Source organism: Hippichthys cyanospilos, chromosome 9 (genome assembly GCF_059441005.1).
Source record: "Hippichthys cyanospilos isolate Australia breed blue-spotted pipefish chromosome 9, RoL_Hcya_1.0, whole genome shotgun sequence".
Taxonomy (NCBI): Eukaryota; Metazoa; Chordata; class Actinopteri; order Syngnathiformes; family Syngnathidae; genus Hippichthys; species Hippichthys cyanospilos.
The window spans coordinates 20,375,368-20,398,261 of NC_142377.1; the positions used below are offsets into that span (position 1 = coordinate 20,375,368).

At 40.9% G+C, this 22,894-nt stretch overlaps 2 protein-coding genes across 3 annotated transcripts in view; both read left to right on the forward strand.

The window, feature by feature from the left end:
• ppp1r16b (protein phosphatase 1, regulatory subunit 16B) overlaps positions 1-15,274 on the forward strand; it is a 52,133-nt gene extending 36,859 nt beyond the window's left edge. The window contains exons 4-11 of one of the 2 annotated variants that reach the window (XM_088424045.1): positions 6,438-6,583; positions 6,655-6,758; positions 8,534-8,658; positions 9,227-9,352; positions 9,425-9,500; positions 9,573-9,702; positions 10,696-10,846; positions 11,939-15,274. In XM_088424045.1, coding sequence (XP_088280171.1) covers positions 6,438-6,583; positions 6,655-6,758; positions 8,534-8,658; positions 9,227-9,352; positions 9,425-9,500; positions 9,573-9,702; positions 10,696-10,846; positions 11,939-12,409 — 1,329 coding nt within the window. In that variant the 3' untranslated portion in view covers positions 12,410-15,274. The remainder of the gene's footprint in view (positions 1-6,437; positions 6,584-6,654; positions 6,759-8,533; positions 8,659-9,226; positions 9,353-9,424; positions 9,501-9,572; positions 9,703-10,695; positions 10,847-11,938) is intronic. The other variant, XM_088424046.1, reaches the window with a different exon arrangement.
• Positions 15,275-17,927: 2,653 nt separating this feature from the next.
• Positions 17,928-22,656, forward strand: mims2 (mitochondrial inner membrane scaffold 2). The gene is made up of 3 exons (XM_088424647.1): positions 17,928-18,400; positions 20,346-20,536; positions 21,713-22,656. The coding sequence occupies exons 1-3, from the start codon at positions 18,098-18,100 to the stop codon at positions 21,927-21,929; spliced, it is 711 nt and encodes a 236-aa protein (XP_088280773.1). The 5' UTR covers positions 17,928-18,097; the 3' UTR covers positions 21,930-22,656.
• The last annotated feature ends 238 nt before the right edge of the window (positions 22,657-22,894 follow it).

The window sequence follows — 22,894 nt, forward strand, 5'->3', positions numbered from 1 at the left end:
CAATTTTTTTTTTTTTTTGCAACCAGACGTGCTCACAGTGATTTAAATCTCCCAGTATACTTTAACACACACACACACACACACACACACACATTAAGATGTGGGTAAGGGCCTTTGGTATTGTACTGGACATGTGGAAGTCATGTACGCAGGAGTATATAAAAACTGGTCAGGTCTTTGTTTGCCTTCCCATTATGGTCAAAAGGAATCAAAGATAAGATGTGTGCACGCACACAATGGCGTACAGACACACAGCCTTGAGATGGAAGTGGCGGTGATCTGGCTTAAATGAGATGTCACATCTATCTCAGCAATGCTCAAACCGCACTGATATGACTTATAGATCACTATATGACTTCCAAGGCCACTCAAGTGCACACACAGGCATGCGCACACACACTCATCCTTAATACTGTAGTACTGGCATTCACATGCATCCCCATCCCACCACCATAACCATAACTGTTAACCCTCGAGTTGCCCTTTGACAATAGCTCCATTGACACTGCCTGTTAAAGTAAGGATTTTTTTTCCCTCGCCTTTTTGCCTCCCAAGTAGCCGATGCTTGTAGTGCTTTTTTGTTTTTAGTCAGTCACTTGAAAGTGGCAGCTCTTTGCCTAGCCTAGCAGCTAAGTCTTGGCAGGAAAAACTCAGAGAGTGGTCAAAACATTACACACTTGAGCTTTAAGGACACCATTACAAATGTAACGTACATACGTCTATGTGTGAACTAACTACACGCCAGCGATTGCTATTCGAAGTTAACAAAACCTCATATAGTAATCGCCAGCATGCTAATACCAATCGCGATGGCTACAGTTAGCATGAGCATATTTTGATAGAAGATAATAAATAATGAGCAGTCACAAAACTCAATTAGCATCTGTTGTTTTATAGAGCGTGGTCAATTTAATTCAATTATTTGATGGTATAATCGATAGCATGATCAAGTTTAGAAAGATTTGATAGTGACAGCCCTAATCTTCACTGTGAACCTATGACTTTTCTACCCTAAGTCAGCTGGGATGACTGGAACAAGCCTCTCAGAAAAATTGATGATGTTGTGAAACCCACACTGAGCTGCCTGCCGGAGTGTCATTAGCTAACATTTACTTCAATGATTTTGCTGCTTAAATATGTATGAAGAGTGCAGAGAAGACTTAAAATGAGCGCTTTCATGATCAGCACTGATTTTAATTTAACCATGAGGAGTTCTGAGTTGACGTTTTGGTGTGCCTCTAGAGTAGATTTGGCAGCGCTTTGCGAATTTGAGGGCCAGGGAATCATGTGGTATTTGGTAACGGGATGGCCATTGAAGACAGCTGCTTTTAGCAATAATCTTTTGGGTCCAAAGGCGGCTGAAACTGTCGCCATTCGACAGTCAATTCTAATATGTCGCACCAAAGTGCACTCAACTACCTCTGAGCATATCCAAGCCAATCACACATTTTTACAATTTGCGTACGGCTGGTCATCTTTAGTGTCTCAGGTGAATTGGAACCTATCCCAGATGTTCAAGAGGCAAGGTCCGCTCACCCAAATAAACCTTCCATGTGAATGACACCCATCACTGAAAAAAACAATGATCTATCCATCCATAGGTTTTGGATCTTATCCTTGTGAAAATTTGGGGAAGGAAGTACAAACTGGACACCCATCACTTTAAAACAACACATTCAATGAGTGCCTTTAAAAAAGATTAAACTTGGACTCAGCACAATCTCCAGGTAGATCCCAAACTACCACAAGCTTCTCCCCCGTCGCTCACATTTGTCATCGAGTTCATTCTCGCCGGTGTGCCATAAAACGCGAGGAAAAACATGCAAGAGTGATTCGCACGGTCCACAAATGACAACTGGCTGTCCCCGCTGACACCTTTTTCCACTCCTCACTCAGTTTAGCAGTTTTCAGCTTAAACTTCTCGCATTTCCACTCTTTAATTGCAGGCTCGCTCACCGGACCGATGCGGCCATACTTCTCCTAACCTCACTGAAGAATCCCAGCCAGGCGCTTTCGCGTGCTTAAACTAGGTCGTTTGTCACAGCCCGCATGCGTTGCGATTGCGGAGGATTTTCTTAAAAGTACACCGAGTGGTCTTATTGTGACGTTAAGGGCCGGGGCCTTTGTGGAGTCAAATGTGGAGCAAAAGATTAGCTTAGCAGCCCGCTAGCAGGTGGGTGAAGAACTGTACATGGCTTTATTCAGGAGGCTAAGCAGATTATCTTGGCTGTAAATTAGTGTGTAGGTTTGCATTTCAGGCATCTGCCACTGCCGCGGGCTGCTGGAAGCTGGAGACCTGAGATAATCCGCGCCGTCTTTTTACAAGACGGAGCGTTGCGGCGGTGTCGTTTCTTCATCTCAGTTTGATCTGTTTATTTGTTTGAATTTTGTCTAACACGCTGCTAATTCTACTTTTGTGTTCATCTGGGAGATGGAGAAAACATGCACGCCATAGAAATGATAAGTACACTATGTGGAATTTAGATCATTCAGACCATAGGTGTGGAACTCCTGTCCTCGAGGGCTAGGATCCTGCATTTTTTCATATTTTTCTGTGGACAAATATTTATTCCAAATTATTTCTTTTTGAGTACAGGTCTGACACTTTATGTTGGGGGGACAAATATTAATAAATAATGATTTATTTTTGTGAACAGATCTCTACTGTAATCCCAAAACAGGACGCTTTATGTTGAATATTTTATTTTTTAATATTTATTTTATTATTCCTTTTTGAGAAAAGGGCTGCCAATTTATGTTCATTATTTTTTGTGGCCAAATATTTATTAATAATTGAGTGAATGGTTTATTTTTGTGAACACTGATTTAGACTATGTAACTTCAATGAAAAAAAAAAGAACACATTTAAATAAAGACCCCCCAAAAGCTCCTATGTTAATGTTCCGGATCAATTTACTGTACATTTATTATTATTTGTTGATGAATGTTTTTTTTTCAGCATCATATCGTTCAGATGGTCAAAAACGTTTCTAGTTTAAATAAGGATTAGCATTTTTTTCAGGCATGTCAAAAATGTTTCTAATTTAAGTGAGGATTAACTTTTTTTCAGGCACTTTGATCCACTTAAGGTTTTATCCTTATTTTTTCAGAATAACCAGTGAACTGTATTATCCCTGTAAAAAGTAAACATTTGTTGAAATTTGATTTGTACTGTTTTGATTTTTTTCTTTTGTTAATGCCAAAGGGACACCAATTTAGGTATATATATTTTTTATAGTTAATGATCTTATTTATAGTCACCATGATGTGTGGGGGGGGGGCGGTGAAAGTTTTTTTTTTTTTTTTTTTTTTTTTCCTGGGTGGGCTTTGCAAAAAATAGTTGAGAAGCACTGTTTCAAAGAATAAGACAATGCTCTTTTAAATGTTTAACTTTTTTGTAAATAATAACTAAATTAAGTCAAATCCAATTGTTTTTATCCAAATTTTACTTGTTTTATCTTGAAATAATAAAAAATATATATATTTTTTTCACAGAATATAAGCATTTTTGAGACCTGATCCACAAAGGAGCTCAAAATGTTTCGCTCGTAATTTTGTGATTATAGTCCTCCTGGATTAATGTTTGTAATATTAATCTATTATATTTATTGTAGTATAACTACTAACTATAACAACTATGTTATTGCAATTATACTATAATTCTTTTAGTGTGACTTTTTTTTTCTTTTAAGTGTTGGACCATTGACTAGCTTTATTGATAACATGAACACTTGTTTCTTGAACCATTAAGCATGATGCTTGTGTAAAGATGGCTATTCTTGTATTATGTTTTTTTTCCTCTCCTCTTTGTAGCCCTGACACTGAATAAAATATGTTGTTCCCCTTAAGAGCACAAAACATTCGGAAAAAATGTAATAAAAAAGAAATAGGTCACAACATATGGGTGAAGGACACAGTGCCAGAGTGAGACTTTTTCATGAGAAGAAAAGAAAAGAAAAATGCTGCATTCAGTACCGAAATTCTGTTAAATATGAATTGGCTTTAAAAAATGCCCATGCGTGTTTTTTTGTGCATATAAGTGTGAACCACAAATAGTCATTTAGAATATAATATATCGTTTGTGTCACTCCTGTCCCCCAGTCGATTGTTATTTTTGTTTTGCGGGTCTCATTTTCCCTTATCTGTTCTTCCTGCAATCTGTGCTTTGCTTCGTGCAGTAATTTCATTTCCTCTCATGTTTCGTCTAATGATTTTTTGCTTCCACACACACACAGACAAAAGTCCTTTTATCTGCACGGCCTTGTCGGATAAGGGTACAAAACTCCAGAGGTTACAAACAACTCCTCGCCTTGTGTGTGTATCCTCAGACTGTATTGTCAGAACCCCATTTTTGCAACCGTCACATTCCCTCATCAATTTGGTTTTGGTTGATATAGAACATGAGTGTCCAAGTCCGGTCCTCGAGAACCGCGATCCATCCTGTTTTTGAAGTTTCTCTTCAACCAACCTGATTCAAATGAACTATCAGAATTTTGCGAAGCGTGCCGATGATTTAATTGTTCGAATCGTGTGTGTTGGTGAAAGGGAAATATCAAAAATATACTCTATTGGGGCTCTAGAGGACCATACTTGGCCACCCCTGATGTAGAAGGTCATCTCGAAACATTTGCATACAGGTAGAGTATGTATGCGTTTGTATGTGTTTGTGTGCTTGGCATCATCCGTGTGTTTGCAAGGCAAACTGAGGACACAGCGTGATGAAGTGGAGGCGTCACGAATGGCGACATGCCGGGGGGACAGCGGTGACTGTAGTGGAGACTCATGTACATAATAGACTGCTCACCTTTGAAGCCTGGCCTTGTGCACAATACATTCTGAGATGTGGGGGGGCTAGGGTTAGGGTTAGGGCTTGTGACCTGAAAAAAGAAAACACACAACACAAAAGCTGAGAGAAATTCCTGTTACCAGACAGCTGCAGCATATGTCTTCCAGATACTGTATTTATTGCATATTATTTACATATTTTTACATGAGGCTTGGTTTCCTTCTGCCACTACTCACACTTAATTTTTTATGACTATCTTTTTTTTTAACTTTCATTGTATTTTCTTTTATTGATCTAAATAGTGTTTTTTACGCAATACCATTCTGAACTCAAATGTTTCAATGCTCAATACAGGTTAGGGTGGGAGCAGGGGGTTTGCATTCATCCCAATCTATTGGACCAGTGGTTGATCACCAGTGATGTACATGATGTGACCTAGCTTACCATGGACTTTTTAAATTTTTACTCCCTGGTAAATATAATTAACTGTCATCTGCTTTTCTGAGTTTGTAACGATACCAGCAATGTGTGTGTGATGGTCAATGAAAAACTTGAAGGGGAGAAAGTACTTCTCTTTCTTTGGTAGTCCCTTAAGGAAGGTGATAAACATGCAGCTGTTTCTGGGAGCAAAGCCTAACCTTTATGATGTATCTGCTTTAATATGCCATCTATGTAATGTGGCGTTATTGGTGTCATAGGAGCTTGATGCACAGATGTCGCACGATAAATAGTTTCCTCAAACTGCGAAAAGATGACTGCGACAAAACAGTCGACGCTCAGTTGTGTCGAGTATCAATTGGCTCTGTTGGAACAAGCCGTCGCTACATTTTCGCTGAGAGTACGCATTCCAAAGTTGTAATCACAGCCAAAGTAACAAGACAAACAATCTCCTTAGCAATTGATAAAATGTGTGCGCACTGAGGCCTTTTACAGCGTTATCTTAATCTCCACTCACTGCTGTGCTGTGTTTATATGTTTAGTGGCTCTCAAAAAGTAAAATTAAGGAAAACCTGAAAAAACAAAAACAGAAAAAAATGACACAAAAGAACATCCTGTCCATCTATCCGTTATTTCTTGATCATCTGTTCAAAAAAATTTCTATTCAGCTATCCCTAATTCCAAGCTATCATTCAATACGTTTTCCATTCATTCATTCAAAAGTTGACATCCGCTATCATTCCTTCGACTTGTCCTGCCATTGTGTTCATCACTCAATCCATCGATGCTTTGTTCTATCCATATAGTTAATAAAGCACCCACTAATCTAACCATCAGCTACTCATCAAACGTATCCATCCATCAGCCCATCGACCTATTTGTAATAAAATGATCACATCCTATCCACCACAATTACATCAGCCAAAACCACTAACCAAGCCAAGAAAGGCCTTTTCCATTCTGTCGCTCTTTTCCTGATAACGAGAACTAGTAGTGATCTGGCGTAAACCAATAGATCCAGCGACCAAATTTTTCATAAACATACAGTATCATCACGCTCACTGGACAACAACCTTGAGAAGAACCAGACAAGGACACAGAAAGGCAATCTGTCTCAGCTGCTGTACCTCATCACCTAATACATGCAGTAGATGAAATGCTGTCGTTACAGAAAGCCTTTTTTAACCCTCATCTGCCTCTCTTCGCTATACAGTGCTGCATTGACAACTACGAGGAGATGGTAAAGATCCTATTGGACCGTGGGGCTTGTGTCAATGCTCAGGACAATGAGCTATGGACGCCGCTGCATGCCGCCGCTACATGTGGTCACGCAGGGCTGGTCAAGATACTCATTGCGCAGTGAGACGACACACACAGCTCAGCGTCGTGTAATAGTTCTTTGCTAATAATTTAATGGCCGTTTCCCCTAGTGGTGCTGATCTGCTGGCGGTCAATTCTGACGGAAACATGCCATACGACCTCTGTGAAGATGACCCAACACTGGATATCATTGAGACAGCCATGGCCAACAGAGGTGCGCTATCTTCAAAGAGGACCTACTTTTCTTTATTTTTCTCAGAGTTTAATCAACTTCAACCGTTATGATAAATACAAACCGACAATGCCAATGGTAAATTTATTTATGTAAAAAAAACACGTCTGAAGTGATGTCTAAGCCTAATAAATAGTAACAGACACATTTTAGAGCTAATTTCTCGCCTCCTAAACTTGCTGATGCCGAAATTCCCTCAAGGAATCAATAAAAGTTTTTAGTTTGGGAGCTTAGTTGAAGGAAAACTCCTAGGGGATTAGTTGAACATGCGGCACCAAATACATTCTGAGGGACACAAAGAAGCTTCTCAGGCGGACTCTTTTGGTGCATGCAGATAGCGCTGCAGTAGGTGAGAAGAATGACAATAAGAGCATCAAACAGGGGAGCGCGGCAACGCTAATTGCTCTCATCGTGCTGCCAAAAGCGGCGAGACCTCCAGAGATGACGCAGTGGCAAGCAGACAGGCTCCCCTCTGTCATTAAAAAAAAAAAAAAAAATACTGGACTTGATGGAAGACACTTATCTCAGGACATCAGTTCACTGCAGTGGTAAGAAAATGAGAAAAAAGGAAATAAATTAACTCAGGTTAGCACCCACAAATAGGAGACAGGATGATTTGGCAATAATTCAAAACATGAAATTAATTCAAATGATGTTGCCTTGCTCCTGATTGAAGAATGTTAAACCTCTATAAAATATAACATACAGTACTGTAATGCTATAATTGTCAAATGAATTCAACTCAAACTTCACTGATTTTTTTTCTCTATGGTTTTTGGAAGAATGACAAAAAGTGTGTCTAATACAAAGGGTTTATTAAGTAAACATTTAAGAAACAAAAAACAAGCTAGGAGAGCTAATTTGAGTTAGCATGTTGCAGTAAAAAAATATGCTAGTTTTTATTTTGTTGCTAAGCAAGAGAATGAACTTATAGCTGAGAAATACAAGTCCTGCTTTAAAAAACACACACACACAGACACAAATTGGAGTCATGATTTAGTACATAGTGTTTTCAAGCTTATTTTGTATTTCTTATTTAATATTTTGTCTGATAGATTATGTGCGTTTATAGTTAGTTAGTTTGAGGATAAAAAAAAAAAAAGTGGTTTCTTTAGTTCAAAACGCCTCCCCGCTGGTGTGCACCGCTTGCACTGACTGGATGACTGCAAAAAGAAGAAGCTATTACACAAAAGCACAGTCAGCATTGGCAGTTTAGCAATTTGTTTGCCGTATTTAGCGCCTTTGTTGCTAAATTAGCATTTATTATGGAGGCCCTTAGTGGAACAAATAGGTGACACTACTACTGCTGTTGTCTTATGTTTCCCATAATACTTTTGTACATCATCAAGAAGTAGAGATCTGTACAGGATGGCGTTGCTCACATATTCACTGGACACCCATAGTTGTTTATTGAAGCACTATTCTCATCCTGACAGCTAGCCACTTTTCCTCCACGAAGAATAACAATGTGAGAATGGTGTGATATCGATCTGTTTGGTATTACGGGGGATTCTGGAGAAGGGAAGCACTGTAGCGTGGTTTATCGTTGCTGTCAAGATGTTGGATTTGAATTAAATCTGCTCAAAAATGGTCATCTCAAGATTCATTATTCCGAACGGACCTCATGTCAAATCGCTGACAGCTTCAAGGGTGAAAAGGTTCCCGCGAAAGCGCCGATGTTATAGACGAACACTTTGGAGGGAAAATCAATAGCGGGGCAATTAGCGCTGTTTTGTCTGCGTGCTTTCGATCGGCAGGCATCACCCAGGAGATGATCAATGAGACCCGGGCGTCCACAGAGAGGAGGATGCTGGGCGATATCCAGGAACTGGTGAGGATAGGTGAAGAAGTCAACCAACAGGACTCGCAGGGAGCTACACTGGTATGTTTCCGGTTAAATCTGCTCTGTGACCAATGAAAACAAATGTGATTAGATAGTCTGACACTTTTTAGGTGTTAAAACATCTGGTGAAAAGAGGATGTATGGTCAACCTATTTATGCATCAGTGCCTTAGAAACCCGCTGGTCTATAACGAGAAAATAAGACGGTTGTAGTCCCCCCCCCCCCCCCTTGTTAATCTGAAAGATTTATCCTCGTGCCGTTTTGCATCCTTTGCTTAATCTTCATCCAGCGCAATGAAACAAAACGAAGCATGCCAGAATGTTTGGCAAAAGCCCAGAGAAGTGCGCATGCGGAAATTGTCAGGAGTTATGTAAGGCTAATCTTTTGTTTTCAAAAGAAATGTTTTTTTTTTGTGTGTGTCATCGGAAGATGTTCCTTCCTGTGTAGTCTGTTTGATCTACAGAGAGAGCCAAACAAGTTAAGGCGGGAAAAGGTGTTTTGGAATAGGACAAACGGAATAAAAAAAAAAAACTTAACAAAGGGGGCAAGAAAAAATTCTCCTCCAAGGCAGAGTTATTAAATAGATGCTCTCTTTTGAACTCTGCAGTTGCACATCGCGGCGGCGAACGGCTACATGCAGGCTGCCGAACTGTTGCTGGAAGGCGGCGCTCGAATGGACTTGAGAGACTCGGACGGATGGCAGCCGCTCCACGCAGCGGCGTGTTGGGGTCAGGTGAGACGAGAAGCTGACCAGCCAAGAAACTCTCTGTACCCTCGGCGTAAACTGCTTCTCCTGCTCTTTTAGATGCATGTGGCCGAGCTGCTGGTGTCTCACGGAGCCAGTCTCAATGCCAAGACCTTCCTAGAAGAGACACCCATCGGTATACTCACACCACAATCAAATGCGTAGCTATCGTATTTATCTAACATTTTCCTCCTTCTTTTATTTTAAGACTTGTGTGAGGATGAAGAGTTCAGAGCCATTCTGTTGGACCTGAAGCACAAGCATGACATCATCATGAAGTCTCAGCTCAAACACAAGACTTCGCTGTGCCGTAGGACATCCAGCGCTGGGAGTCGCGGGTGAGTGCTGCCACCTGCTGGCAGCTACTTCTGCTGTTACTGCTACCGCTACCCAGACTTTCCAAACTTTTGGGGAATATTATTATGATAAAATACCCATGGGACAAAAATATTCCAAGGCCTGTAACCTAAACTATGGAAGTGGGAATTTGTTAAACTAATTTTCCGAATATCCTAGACTTATCAACAAGTAATATATGCCATAAGATTCATTTTTGTTTTCTTTTTTTTAAAGTAAACAAAAATGAATCAGTAATGACAGAGTTAAAGTCTTTGTCTGTTAACCACAGGGAGCATCCGTGATTACATTTTCACAGCTTGGCCACATTACGGACACGGCAATCCTAGTTGACTTTTAACGAGAGAATAAGAGTCCACCCTGGACTGTCACCAGTCAATCTTTGGGAAAAAATACACATTTATACTCATATTAAAACCTATGCAGAATTCTGAGCAAGAAGGGGGGAATGCTGGTCTACACGCTGCACAAATCCCAAATTATAAAAATTCCCGCATTTTATCGATTCACTGGAAAAAAGAAATCTGTATTAATTTCTGTTTGGCAAATACATTTTTTTTGAGGGGTGGTGGGACAACCCATATTTTCGGGAGGGTGAAAAATACATACAATAGATTTATCAGAATTTTTAAGCTTACAAAAAACAAACATGAATCCAATGCTTTTTCAACGGGCATCGCTTATGGAATGTATTTAAGTTGCAGCCCGGCTTCTATCCCACACAAATATCTCGGGTACCCTGCTTAGATTTGAGTTGTAGTGTCACCATCCACCACTAGATGGCATACACCTATTAATTGCACTGTGCCATAAACTAAAACAAGAGACAAATAAAATCTTTAATGAACCTATAAAGAATGATGGTCATTGTGTGGCATAGTACTATACTGTACATATGACAATAACATCTCTTTGAAATCAAAGGAGTTGGTTCAGCATGGTTCCTCGTTCTCAGCGAGTTTTCTCACCCGCAGGAAGGTGGTGAGGCGAGCCAGTTTGTCCGACAGACACAACCTGTGCCGCAAAGAATACGAGACAGAGGCCATTGTGTGGAGGGGAGGCAGGGAAGAGGAGAAGGAGGACAAAGAGAAGGATGCTGACCAGGAGAACATCCAGGTGCTTCGTGTGAGTCATCTCATCATTAGCATCTGTCAAAAAGAATACTTCTGATTGGCAACAGAGCCCGATGTCTTATCTGCAGTCTAAGGAGGACAGAGCACTCGGGGGTGCGCGTCACTGTCTATTATTAGTGGCAGGGAGGACGTTAATGAGCTGCACATTCGATTTTCTGTGCCTTCTAATGTTCTCTCGCTCTCTCCATGTGCTGAATCTAATCTGCTTCAGGTCACCTCTGTTCAGCCGTTGCTTTGGCCCTGTTAGACAAACACAAGTGCCACCGCTTAAAAACAATGGGCTCCATCGCAATTCAGACAGTTTTTGTTCTTAGGACAGATGGTGATTGGCAATAAAAAGGAAGAATCCAATAACCTGAAGCGGGGAAACAGTCGTGGGGGTTGCAAGCTACCAAAGCAAAATGCACCAAGATCTGATTACAGTTTTGACTGTTTAGCACAGTTTTTAAAATTCAAAGTTTCAAAAACTGCTACAATTGCCCATCAATGATGATGAGCTTTTCTTTTCTTTTTTTTTTTGTGGGAACTTCTAAGCAGGGCCAGTCCCAATGCAGTGATTGGCTGTTTGCCTATTTGAAGTCCATTGGCTATTTTTTTTTCTTATTAAGTAATTAAGTGTAATTGGCTTTGAGAACAGAAATTAGTTACCATGCTCCACCCACAAGCAACACAATCCAGTATTTTTCACTTCTTCTCAAACCTTTTTTGCAATCATTCAATGTTCTCGTTCTTTTTTGAAAGATCATTGCGCATGGCCGGATTTACCCTAATCACCAAACTGAAATGCCAGACTTCCTGTGTCTTCTCAATCAGGATTCTTGAGATTTTTACCGGTCTACTAATTATAGACATCTGTTATATGCCTTTCAAAGTCCATGTCACGAATGGAGAGTGGCTTCATTTTTGACATCAATGTATATTCATTTGGGACGAATCTGACAGAATATCCAGGATAAGTTCATAGCTGGACCTCTGAAAAAGGTCATAATCACCCTCTAATGCTTCATGAAGTATTGATGGTCATGCCCTGTCATGTCAGAGGCTGAAATCTTAGCGCATCGGATTGACTTTGCTCATCGTCCAGGTGAAGCCCGTGGAGGCGGCCGATCCACCGGATCAGACCAAGCTGCCCGCCATCCTCAAAGACGGCAACAGCAAGCACAACGGTCTCATCTCTACCACCATGTCCGTACCCCCCCAGCCCCCCTCCAACGGCAAAGCGCCGGTGGACAAGGGCGCGGTTACCGCCAGCCCGTGCGGCCAGGACGAAACTTTACCCCGCGAGAGAGCTCAGACTCTGTCGGAGCTGAAGAAGCAGCGGGCGGCGGCCAAGCTGTTGAACCACCCCCTGTTCAACGGTCACCTGATCAACGGTTCCACAGACTCCTTCGGCGATGCCAAATCTATGTCGGACGACCCCCGCATGCCGTTGGTGTCGTCCAACGGCAGCGCCGTGTTCTACACGCCGGCCAGCGGAGACCCGCCTCTCCTCAGGCTGAGGCAGCCCGTCGACGAAGAGCGGCCCAAGTCGCGGACCTGCTGCTGCGTGTCGTAGCGCCGTCGTCTCGTGGGACCGAGGAACCGCGACTGTTTGCACAGAAGGAAGGTCGAGAAGCTGCTGCTCGGACTTTCTACAAGGAGGGCAGTTGCAAGCGTAGCAGGCTAAAAAAAAAAACGAACCTTCGGATTACATTTTGATACACGGAAGAAACACAAAGATGTGGACGGTGAATACAAATCCAAGATGTTCAGATTTGAAAACAGCTGTGTCTTTTTGGGCATTGCTTCTTCTCTAATTTTTTAGCTCGCCTTGCCCACAAAATTTTATTGTGACTAGTGAAAACTGGCACCAGTCTTAGGGCTTAGGCTGTTGAATAGAGGGACCACGTTGCTCAGACGCATTGATGAAAACTCACCATTCAGTGTGAAACTTACGTCTAGTACAGGATGAATTTGTTAGAAGGCTGATCAAATCTGTCAGGCAAATTTGCGTTTGAAGGACCCAGAGACCAAAATAAGCGGAACCCACAAAGTCAATCAGTTCAATGACCCAGAGATCTGTAATCACATGAGTCTCACCTAACCAGCGCAATTTGCATTATTTGACTCCATTTGACCAATCAGAGGGAGCATCTGCAATGTCTTTGGCTCCACACCAAAGCAAATTTGAAGTGATTTACATAAATCGCTGAATAACTGACCTTTGACTTACAGCGTTGTTCTGTGAGCCGGATTTTTGCTTGCTGCACAAAGCTAAACACATGAATTCATAAATAAATAAATGATTCATAAATTAGACCAGGCTTGTAACTCAGAATACTAACACGTGAACCAAGGTACCCCTGTGCATTTATCCAAGAAAAGTCCGTTAAAATTCCACACTGCTGTACCCCTATAAGTGTGCCTGAGATCAACTTTGGAGTTTGCTTGTGATCCTTTTTTTTTTTCAATGAAAAGTCATTGCGCATGACGTGTCATGGATTTCAACATACCAGAAGAAGCAACCAGTGCTTTGAATGCCGTGATTTAGCAAAGGGAAGGAATGCCATATAAGTGTTATTGTGTACTTTGACAAGCCACTGTCCCCTTTGTATAACTAGATGCACCCCCCCCCCCACCACCACTTACATTTGTATTGATCCACTGTGACATAATTTAAGAGTGAAAACTGCCAACTGTACTAATTTTTTTATTTATAACATGAATTATGTTTTCCTACATTGAAGTGTATTTATTGTTGCGGATGGTGTGTGGAGAGTGAGTGCGTTACAGTGAAGAGCCAACAAAGCACTTTTTTTCCCTCAAATGCAAGCGAAAGGGTTTAATCATAACATAATTACTATTGATTAGTCTAGAAATTAATGCAAACTGTCCACATCAGAGCCAGAATTTCATTTATCCCATTTTTTCGCAGAACCGCGGCATCAGAATACAGTACGCAAGGGCTGCATTTACATTGCGTGGTGCAAGCGGCACAATTCCAATATTAGCAGCACATTTTTGGATATAGAATAGGGGAAAAACTCATGACTTTCACATTCTGTCACTGTCACTATTTTATTGCATGTGCACTGTTTTCATATTTTTATCAAACCAAAAAAAACCTCCGGACATCTGCATTCAGGCATGGTCATTTCATTGCTTCCACCATCTTGTTTTCATGTGCTGACACAAAAAGTCACTGGAATTAATGCGGAAAAACATTAAAATTATATATTCATGTTTTTTATAATTAAAATGAAAGGGCTATGAAAAGGAAAATTGACTAGATCTCGATTAATTGATTTTTTTTTCAAACAACCCTAAAATGTAACAAAATAGGTCCAATTTTACACACCCGATTCCGATCAAAACAAATCAACAAACCGAACATTATTTGAATTTTAATGTGTGGTTGTTTTGTGCGTCGACATATGCGGGGTGACTTAAATGTCCTGTCAGTTTAAAACACGACCATATCAGCAAAATATCACCTAAATATGGAAAAAAAGACAATGAAAAAATTCTGATACCATAAACATGAAATCGGAAATGCCAGCTTGACCCCGCAGCGTAAACGCAGCCTAGATGACGTGTAGCACGCTTATCAGAGAGCGACGATCGTTTTGGACACAAACAGGGCGGCCAAAGTACATTTTGGACGTTTTACGTCACACTCGTTGTCCAGGTATTTTCCCTCCTACAAAACTAACTTTTTGCTTCATTTGGGAAGGTCATGCTAGTACATTTTTCTGATGGATGGGTTCATGAATGACCGCATTATCTTTACAGTATCGAAATAGCATCCATGTTGCCTCGTCTCCACATCAGTGCCAAAGAGTTTTCCATACAAAAAACTATCATTTAGTTGTCATCTGGTCCTATAATCTCACATTCTCTCTCTCTCTCTCTCCCTCTCATGTAGTGTCGATGATTTGTACAGTTGAATTTGTAAATACTAATGTCGTCTGGTCTGATCCTATGAACTGCATTTGTCTGTGGCGTTCTTGGTGTCCAAATGGAAAATGACTTAAAAAAAAAAAACACACACTTAATGTTCCACCTTGGGAATCCTCCTTTATGTGTCACCTGCCTGCCAAATATACTCAGGTGTCAATGTTTCAAGTATTCCTCCACTGTGTGATTTTTTTTTTTTTTTTTTTTTGGGGTGGGGGGTCAAGCAACATCAGGAATGATGTCTATTTTTGCTTAATTACATGTCAACTGAGTGTCAAGCTGCTGCTGTGGAATAAATTGACAAATCCTATTCCTTCCAAAAATATACGGTAGTTATATGCGGGATTATCCACAAGTGTTGTCAAGAGGCCGTCAGAGGCCAAAATAATACAAATAAAAAGAAAAAAAACTACTGACAATGTTGTACTTACTAAAAATCTGATGGCTGCATTCACATATTTTGAATAAACTGTATATTTTGAGACTTGTTTTTTCTTTGAGTGTTTGAAAAGTTTTTCATTTTAGACAATGACAAACTGTGGGTTTGAGGCAGAGTAATTACAGCATCAACATAAATTTTGTTCAACATGGGTTCAATATTCTTCCACATTCCAAATCCATGCTTCTGAGATTTAAAAAAAAAAGTGGTGTGTCAGTGTTATGTTGAAAATATGTTGGTCCTGCTCTTATTTCTAAACGTGCTAATATGTGATGTCACAACCTGCAGTTTATGGTACAGTGCGGCCTATACATGACGAATACTGATTTTCTGTTCAATTTTTGTTGTTGTGTCTTATAATCCACTGCGCTTTATTGTCCGAAATGTACATTAGTCGACACCATAATGAAAAAAAAAAACCAAAAACATTTTTTTTTTAATATTTGTTGAACGGATTTCGTACTGTATCCCTGATTCTAGTACGGTCACTTTTTCATGAAGTTGGACTGGCCTTTGGTGTGGTTGCCATGGATACTGTTGTCCCACATTATGGGGTATCTCAATAGTATTTGCAGAGCACAAAATGTCTTCCCCACTCTTAATAGACTTTCTCGAGAAGATGTAAAGCAAACTATTTAATGAAACCAGTCAGTGCTCAAATAAGGATGTCAGCTTGGACAGAACTAAGTGATGTTTGCAGGGTAAATGTTGAAGAATTCCTTTTGGAACACGTGGCAGGCAAAGTGAGGGTAATAGGCAGGGAGACAAAAGCAAGTGCAAACACACGATGCGGACCGCATCGTCTGCACGGCGTGACCTCGCTGCCGCGGTGCACGGCCAGCTGGCTGCAGTCCCGGTCCTTCACAGGGCCTCCTCCTCCTCCTCCTCCTCCTCACCGAAGGCTCTCATGGATGAGCGCCAGAGCCAAACCAAGTAAGACAGGAAAGCGCTTGGTGCCAGGAGTTGTTTGGAGGCCTCTCCACCCAATGGGTGACTGGAAGAGAAGAAGGAGGGTCTCACAGGCTTGAACGACATTTGAATGGCAAGCCTGGAGGATGCTTGGGGTGGGGGGGACTTTCACTGTAGCTATTGAACATTCTGCTGGAATAACATAAAGGAGTAGACAAATGAAGGACAAAGTGTGTCCGGTTCTGGCAAACGGAGCCTCGCTGTCTTCTCGTGTTTTATGCCTTTTTCTTCAGCTTAAAATGTTTAAGATATGAGTGTTTATGTTCCAAACAATTTACATATTTTTATTGTTTATTCATTTATTTTGTTTTCACCATCAGCATCAATGGTTCAATTGGTCAAAATTGTTGTATATATGTATATATTGTATATTGTGATATATATTTCTTTATTTCGGGCACTTGGATGCATTTTAAGCTTTTTTTCAGATTCAGAATAAGCTGTAACCTGTTAACGAGTGCTGAAAGTTTACTTAAATGTTTTTTCTTTTGTTAATATTAAAAACAATACAATATTAGGTACACCATTTTTATAAATAATGATCTCACAGTCACTGCAGTGTTTCCGCTTTCCTTGCGGGGGCTTTGCAAAAAATCATTGAAAAGCACTGATTTACATGCATCTATTTAACTGTGGAAAGTTTAAAATACCATGATACTAGTCCTTTAACACTGAAGTGTTGACCAAAAAGCAACCAGCACCATGTTCTCCAACAATACACAAAGGCTTTGTGTAGCATAAATAAAGGACTCCGCTCAAAAGTCTCCTGATCCTCTTTGAGGTTGAGCAAACATAAACACCACTATTTGAGGAAATACGGTACTTAAAATAAAGAGCACAAGCAGAGTTAAAACAAAACACAAACTCCACAATAGTGATGGCCAGATAAAGCTGCACAAAACCCTAAACCTTTCCAAATGGTTTGAGAAAAGGTACATTTCTTGAGGTTTCATGTTGACACAAACCTGGCTGCTGGCCACGACCTTTATTGACATTTGAACTGTTTGTGATTGTTTGTGATAGTGAAGGACTGAATCGTTCCTGCCAATTATTTTGCACATGGCTCAAGGCTTCATGTTGCCTATTTGCTCTTTAGTTTCATCAAGTGGTCAAGAAGATGAAGCAGTGACATATTCTGAATGAAATAAATTTTTTGATTTAACAGACAAGATGACAATAAGTTTCAATATTGCACTTTCAGCCGTATGTGTGCAAATAGTGCAAAAGTAAGAAATAAAACAATATTTTCGTGTATGAGCAAAGTTAAGCTAACGAGGTAATTATCTTGCTGTGATCGAACATATTGACTTATTAATTGATACAGCATCACTCTAATCAACCGCACCAAATTGGTATATACTCGACAGGGGTTTCAATTGGTTTTATAAAGTTAGCATACGTTATAATTAACCAATCACATCGATACCAGAAATTAGGGTTCCTGAGCCATCGGTCACGTGAACTTTGGAAACCGACACAAGCCCCGAATCGGCGCTAGGTGGATGGAAAGTCAAACATAGAACATCAGAACTTGGCGTTTGCGTGCCACTCACTGCAGCATCCTAGAATAAAATCGAGGCACCGCTTGTTTGTTGACTTGTGCCTAATGTGGTTGAGCAGAAATGCAGCGGCGCCCTCTAGAGGCCATTTCTTGTAATACGTCACGTAAGTCTCACAGCCGCGCGCTTTGTTCTTTTGACAGGAGCCTCCCCCCGTGCTGTCTGCGCTTGCGCGGCCTGTCTGTCAGCAAGCTCTCGGCCAGGGGGGGGGGCAGTCATTCACGAGGAGGTGGGGGGCACACAACCAGCATGTTCGGACCTTCACTCTGTGTTATATAGCCTATACCAAGTTCAACATTTTGGACTCCGCTAAACTCGCTTTGAGAGCGGAACGACGGCCATGTTCCTGAGTCGTGCGACGAGGACGACGGCGCGTGCGCTCCGTCACTCACACTCCGGCCCGTTAACGTTAACGAGAGGCTTTCAGCGCGTGGGTTTAACGATTGCACGCTTCCCGGGTCAGCGAACGGAGCTGCACCAACCCCACCAGCACCACGCTTTGCAAATTCAGGACTGGGGACACTGGAGACACTTTGGCGGCTTGGCGAAGCCGGTGTTTTTGTTTTCAAGTAACCGCGGGCTGTCCACCGCGGCGGCTGCACCAAAGAAGAGCACTGACATGGACGATAAGAGCGACGCGGAGGTATTGTAAACACTCTGTTGTGTAATGTCACTGCACGGCGGAAATAGAGTACTGGCGCTTCACCTTACGTCACTCAAGCGTCGGTGAGCAGCGCATGCGCACTATTCCTCAACCGGCAGGTGTGTAAACGTCACACCCGCCGAATTTCCGCCGACGGTGGACGTCACTTGAGGCTGATAGTTTTAGACACGTTTCCTCTTCTTCCTGTTTTTTCTCTCTAAAATATCGTTTCAAACATGTAGAACAAGACCATACTTAATGTTTATAGGTATCTCTTCGCTCTTCAAATCCCCAATTTCGCTATGCATCTGTGCAATGACAATAAAGGCATTATTTACAATTCTATTTATAATGTAACGTTTTGCATGGAGTGAACCCTTGCTGGGGTCAAACTTCCAACTGATAATTTGCATATAATAAACTCCCAACTGATAATTTGCATATAATTCCCATCAAACATAATTGCCAATCTCTCTCTCTCTCTCTCTCTCTCTCTCTCTCTCTCTCTCTCTCTCTATATATATATATATATATATATATATATATATATATATATATATATATATATATATATATATATATATATACGTGTTTTGTGTGTGTGTGTTTGTGTGTAACTAGCACTTTTTCAATAACTCCTCAGCTGTCAAATTAAAAGCCAAGCATCAAGCTAATAAACTGGCGCTAACAGCAACATGGGACCTTGGATTTTTTTTTCTAGTGTAAAATTATTCAATTGTACTCTAACAAAAGCTTATTTTGAAACTCTAGTCCCCTCTTAAACCAATACCACTTTATAAACTGCGAACAATTTAAAAAAAAAAAAGATCTTGACTAATATACAAAAGACTTTGTGCTAATTATTTTCTTGAATGGACTGTCAACTCAACACGCGACAGTCCAAAAAAGTGTGTTGTAAAAAAACAACAAAATTATAGAACAATGAATGGAAAAAAGGCAAAAAGTAAATGTTAGTCATCTGCCAGAGGGTTGTTGGCCTCAGGGCGGAGGTGTGTAAGTGATTGTGTGCGTGTGCGCGCGTTACTCTGAATTGACTTGTGTTTGTGAGAAGCTGTTATCAGTCACAGAGGTCCCAGTGTTGTTCCTCCCATACATCCTCTGTGGCCGCCCACTCACATGACCCTCCCAAGGCCGCCACCCGCCCGTTACTTTGAGTTCAGCCTCAGTGGGCTCTCTGAAAAGCAGAAGGCCCGCTGACTCACCCTCGCCGGTGTTCGCAAGTCTCCTTTGTCGACACAGCCCACAAGCCCCCCATTATACTAGACCCAAGGTTTTCCCACTTAATTTACGCCTAAAAAAAATACTTAAGCCCAATTTAATCCTTAACAGTACATTGATATTATTTCGGAACCACTGTAACATCATGGATATGAACAGTGTGAACCGTAACACTGCTTAGAGATGGGATTTAAAAGAAGAAAGAAAACAAAACAACTTTACCAAACTTATAGAATGCTCAGTAACAATTATTTCTAAATTCCAAACAAATGTGTTGTATTTAAAAGTTAAATACAACTGAACTTTGCAGTACTGTACAAATACTCTTTGCAGGATTGAAAAAAAAAAACACCTTTATGAGTCACTGCACAAGCATCACTACATGATGTGATATAAAATTTATTAATTGCTTTCTGTGTATTAGGCTACTTTAACATTAAACTACAATTTTAAAAAGGCACTTTTACAGCGGTACTTTATAGTTCTGTTAAAATGTGATAGAATATATTTGATGTACCATTATTAAAAGTTTTCTCAAAGGTTTCAAAATCAGACTGATTCACCATGCGCGATTTCTTGTACGGAAATAGTTTTGAAATGACAACACGTTTGAAGCCAGCCGGCATAACGGAACCGATTGTCTTGCAGTTTCCTGCCTGCGTTGTACTTTCTACTCTCTCACACTATTTAATTTCACCCCATGCAGAGAAAGCACAATCTCAAGGATGCCCCATCAACTCCTCCGCCTGGAGGGGAAGAACCTGAACCGGAGGGAGAGAAGCCCAACAAGACTCAGCAACTCAAAAAAGTTTTCAAGGAATACGGAGCTGTTGGGGTTTCCTTCCATGTGGGGATCTCACTCATGTCTCTAGGAATGTTCTACATCCTCATATCCAGGTGACAAATGAGCATTCTGCCTCGTCCAACACTTTTCTCAGAAACGTGCCCTATCATATCAATATCAACGTCCTAAAGGGCAGTAATACATATTAATACAGCAGATGAGACGACAGCAGAAGGATTCAAGTGCGGTGTGCAGTGGGAAAAAAAATGCATGGAACTCTCATGTAACCGTTGAAAATAGCATTTTTAAAAACGTTCTCAATCTGTAGTACTCACATAGGACATACGTAGCATCATTAAACCTTAACCGCGAGATAGTTTCGAACTTAAGAGAAGACATGCGGGACGAAAAAAACTCTTTGCACGGACGTTTTTAATTGAATAACTGCGGCGCAAACAGTAAAGCCTTTCATCTTGTGTGTAGAGTGCGAGCGACAGTTAGGCGGCGGGCCAGCGTAGCAGAGAGATTTGCAGCAGATTAGCAGGGGAGCCCGCGGCCTTTCTTACACAGCTGATAATAAGCCTTCTATGGAAAAGCAACCGTGTAGCATTATCACATTCGACACAAGCCTGATACTGCTGGGGAGTCGCTCGCCTCTTTCACGCGGAGATCCTGCAAACTATCGCAACTGAACTGATCTGCCTTTTTAAATGCCCGCATCATGCTGTTTAAACTTAGCTATCATGAGACGGCGAGTCAATTTCTTGTGAAATATGAGTTGTTTCGGTTTCAATATTTCTAACCCAGAAGGAAAACGCTTGGCTCCCTCAAACCCTGCTTATGGCCATATATACATATGTGCGATATGGGGTTGCTGTTCCAGTGAGGTAACCAAGTGTCATTTTTGCTGATCAGGCGGATCTGAGAGTGCAGGAACGCACAGAAAGGGAGCAAAAAAGAAAATTCGCTGGTGTTTTTGGCAAGGAAATAGCATTTCAACAGGTTTAAAAACTCCCGAAAGTGAAATATACATGATACAGGCCCTGTAAACAAGCCACAAAAATTGTACGTGCCACAAAATGTGCGATTAAATGTAACAGTGTCTGATGTAAAGGAAGTTTAAAAAAAATATCGAGAACTAGGTCTGCAATGTACGAAGCACTTGCAGACCGGCAATTTTTATCTTATTCCAGCTCCAAAAGTGTAAAATGATTGACAGTGCATAGAGGTATAGGATAAAATCCAGTAGATGCAGTCTTTGAACCTGACGCGTGCCTTCATCTCTCCAGCGGTATCGACATGGCGGCCGTGCTGAGCAAGCTGGGTTTCAGCGAGGCCATCATCCGCTCCAAGATGGCGGCGGGGACCAGCACGTTCGTCCTGGCCTACGCCGTCCACAAACTGTTTGCGCCCGTGCGCATCAGCATCACGCTGGTGTCCGTGCCGCTCATCGTGCGCCACTTCCGAAGGACGGGACTCTTCAAGCCGCCCACGTCTGCGCCCTGATCGACGTCATGTGACCGTATCGCCTTGGGCCGCTGTGAATTGAGTTCACAGAAACATTGCTGAAGGAAAAACACTGCCGTATGTTGACGGACGGCAGTTTAGTTGCAATCGAAGATCTTTAACTTGTCGGCTTTTGTTTTTGATCCTTAAATCTGTCAGGCTCTTCAGACACTTTGTGGAGTGAATCAAAAGTTCTTCCCCATCATTCTCTCGAGTCTGCTTATCATCTTTTATCCAACTCTTTTCTGTTAAAGATACCTTTTTTTTTAAAAAAAAAAAAAAACGTTTTATAAATTCTCTTTGTGAAAAATACACTTTTCCTTTTTGGTCAGACTTTTTTGTTTCTCTCTTAAAGAAAGCCAACATCTAATCTATCCCTTTTAAAATCCCATTTTCTCAAGTTTTTCGAAATTTTTCTCTCATTTACAGCTGTAAAATAAATCCATCATTTTGAAAAGTATATCTTTTTCTATTGCTTTTTAAAAGAAAAACTGCTTTAAAAACGAGTCTCAAAATACTCATAATCCTTTAAAAGTAAATAAATAAAAGGCAGGAAATCCTCCATTTTCTCGTTTCCCTCAACAGTTGTTCACTCCGGTTCCCTTTATGTTTGTTCAAAATCTTTTCTTTCTCTCCTGCATGTTATGAATGAAACTGTGATTTGGGCATTTCTTCAAGTTTATTTTGCTTTTATTTGGAGCTGCACAATAAATCATTGAGATTCCTACCTTTGACGTCATCCATGTAGTGTTCATCTAAAGCTTTAGAGGATCATACTTATTCATGAATTGTGTGACTATGGGATAAGTGGGGGCTCGCCCATTGTATGAGCTGAAAAGGGTTATTTGTACCTGACTGTTTTAGCAGCTTTGAGGTTTACTAACATCAGCACGTTTGATTGTTAAACTCGCTGCACTGGCGGTATATGAGTAATATGAAAAATGTGCTGGGAAAACTTTTAAATA

Excerpts from the sequence above, each read along its gene's own strand:
- mims2 (XM_088424647.1), top strand. The coding sequence starts at position 18,098 with ATGTTCCTGAGTCGTGCGACGAGGACGACGGCGCGTGCGCTCCGTCAC. Across the intron at positions 18,401-20,345 it reads ACGATAAGAGCGACGCGGAG|AGAAAGCACAATCTCAAGGA; the intron begins GTATTGTAAACA and ends CACCCCATGCAG. Across the intron at positions 20,537-21,712 it reads TTCTACATCCTCATATCCAG|CGGTATCGACATGGCGGCCG; the intron begins GTGACAAATGAG and ends TCATCTCTCCAG.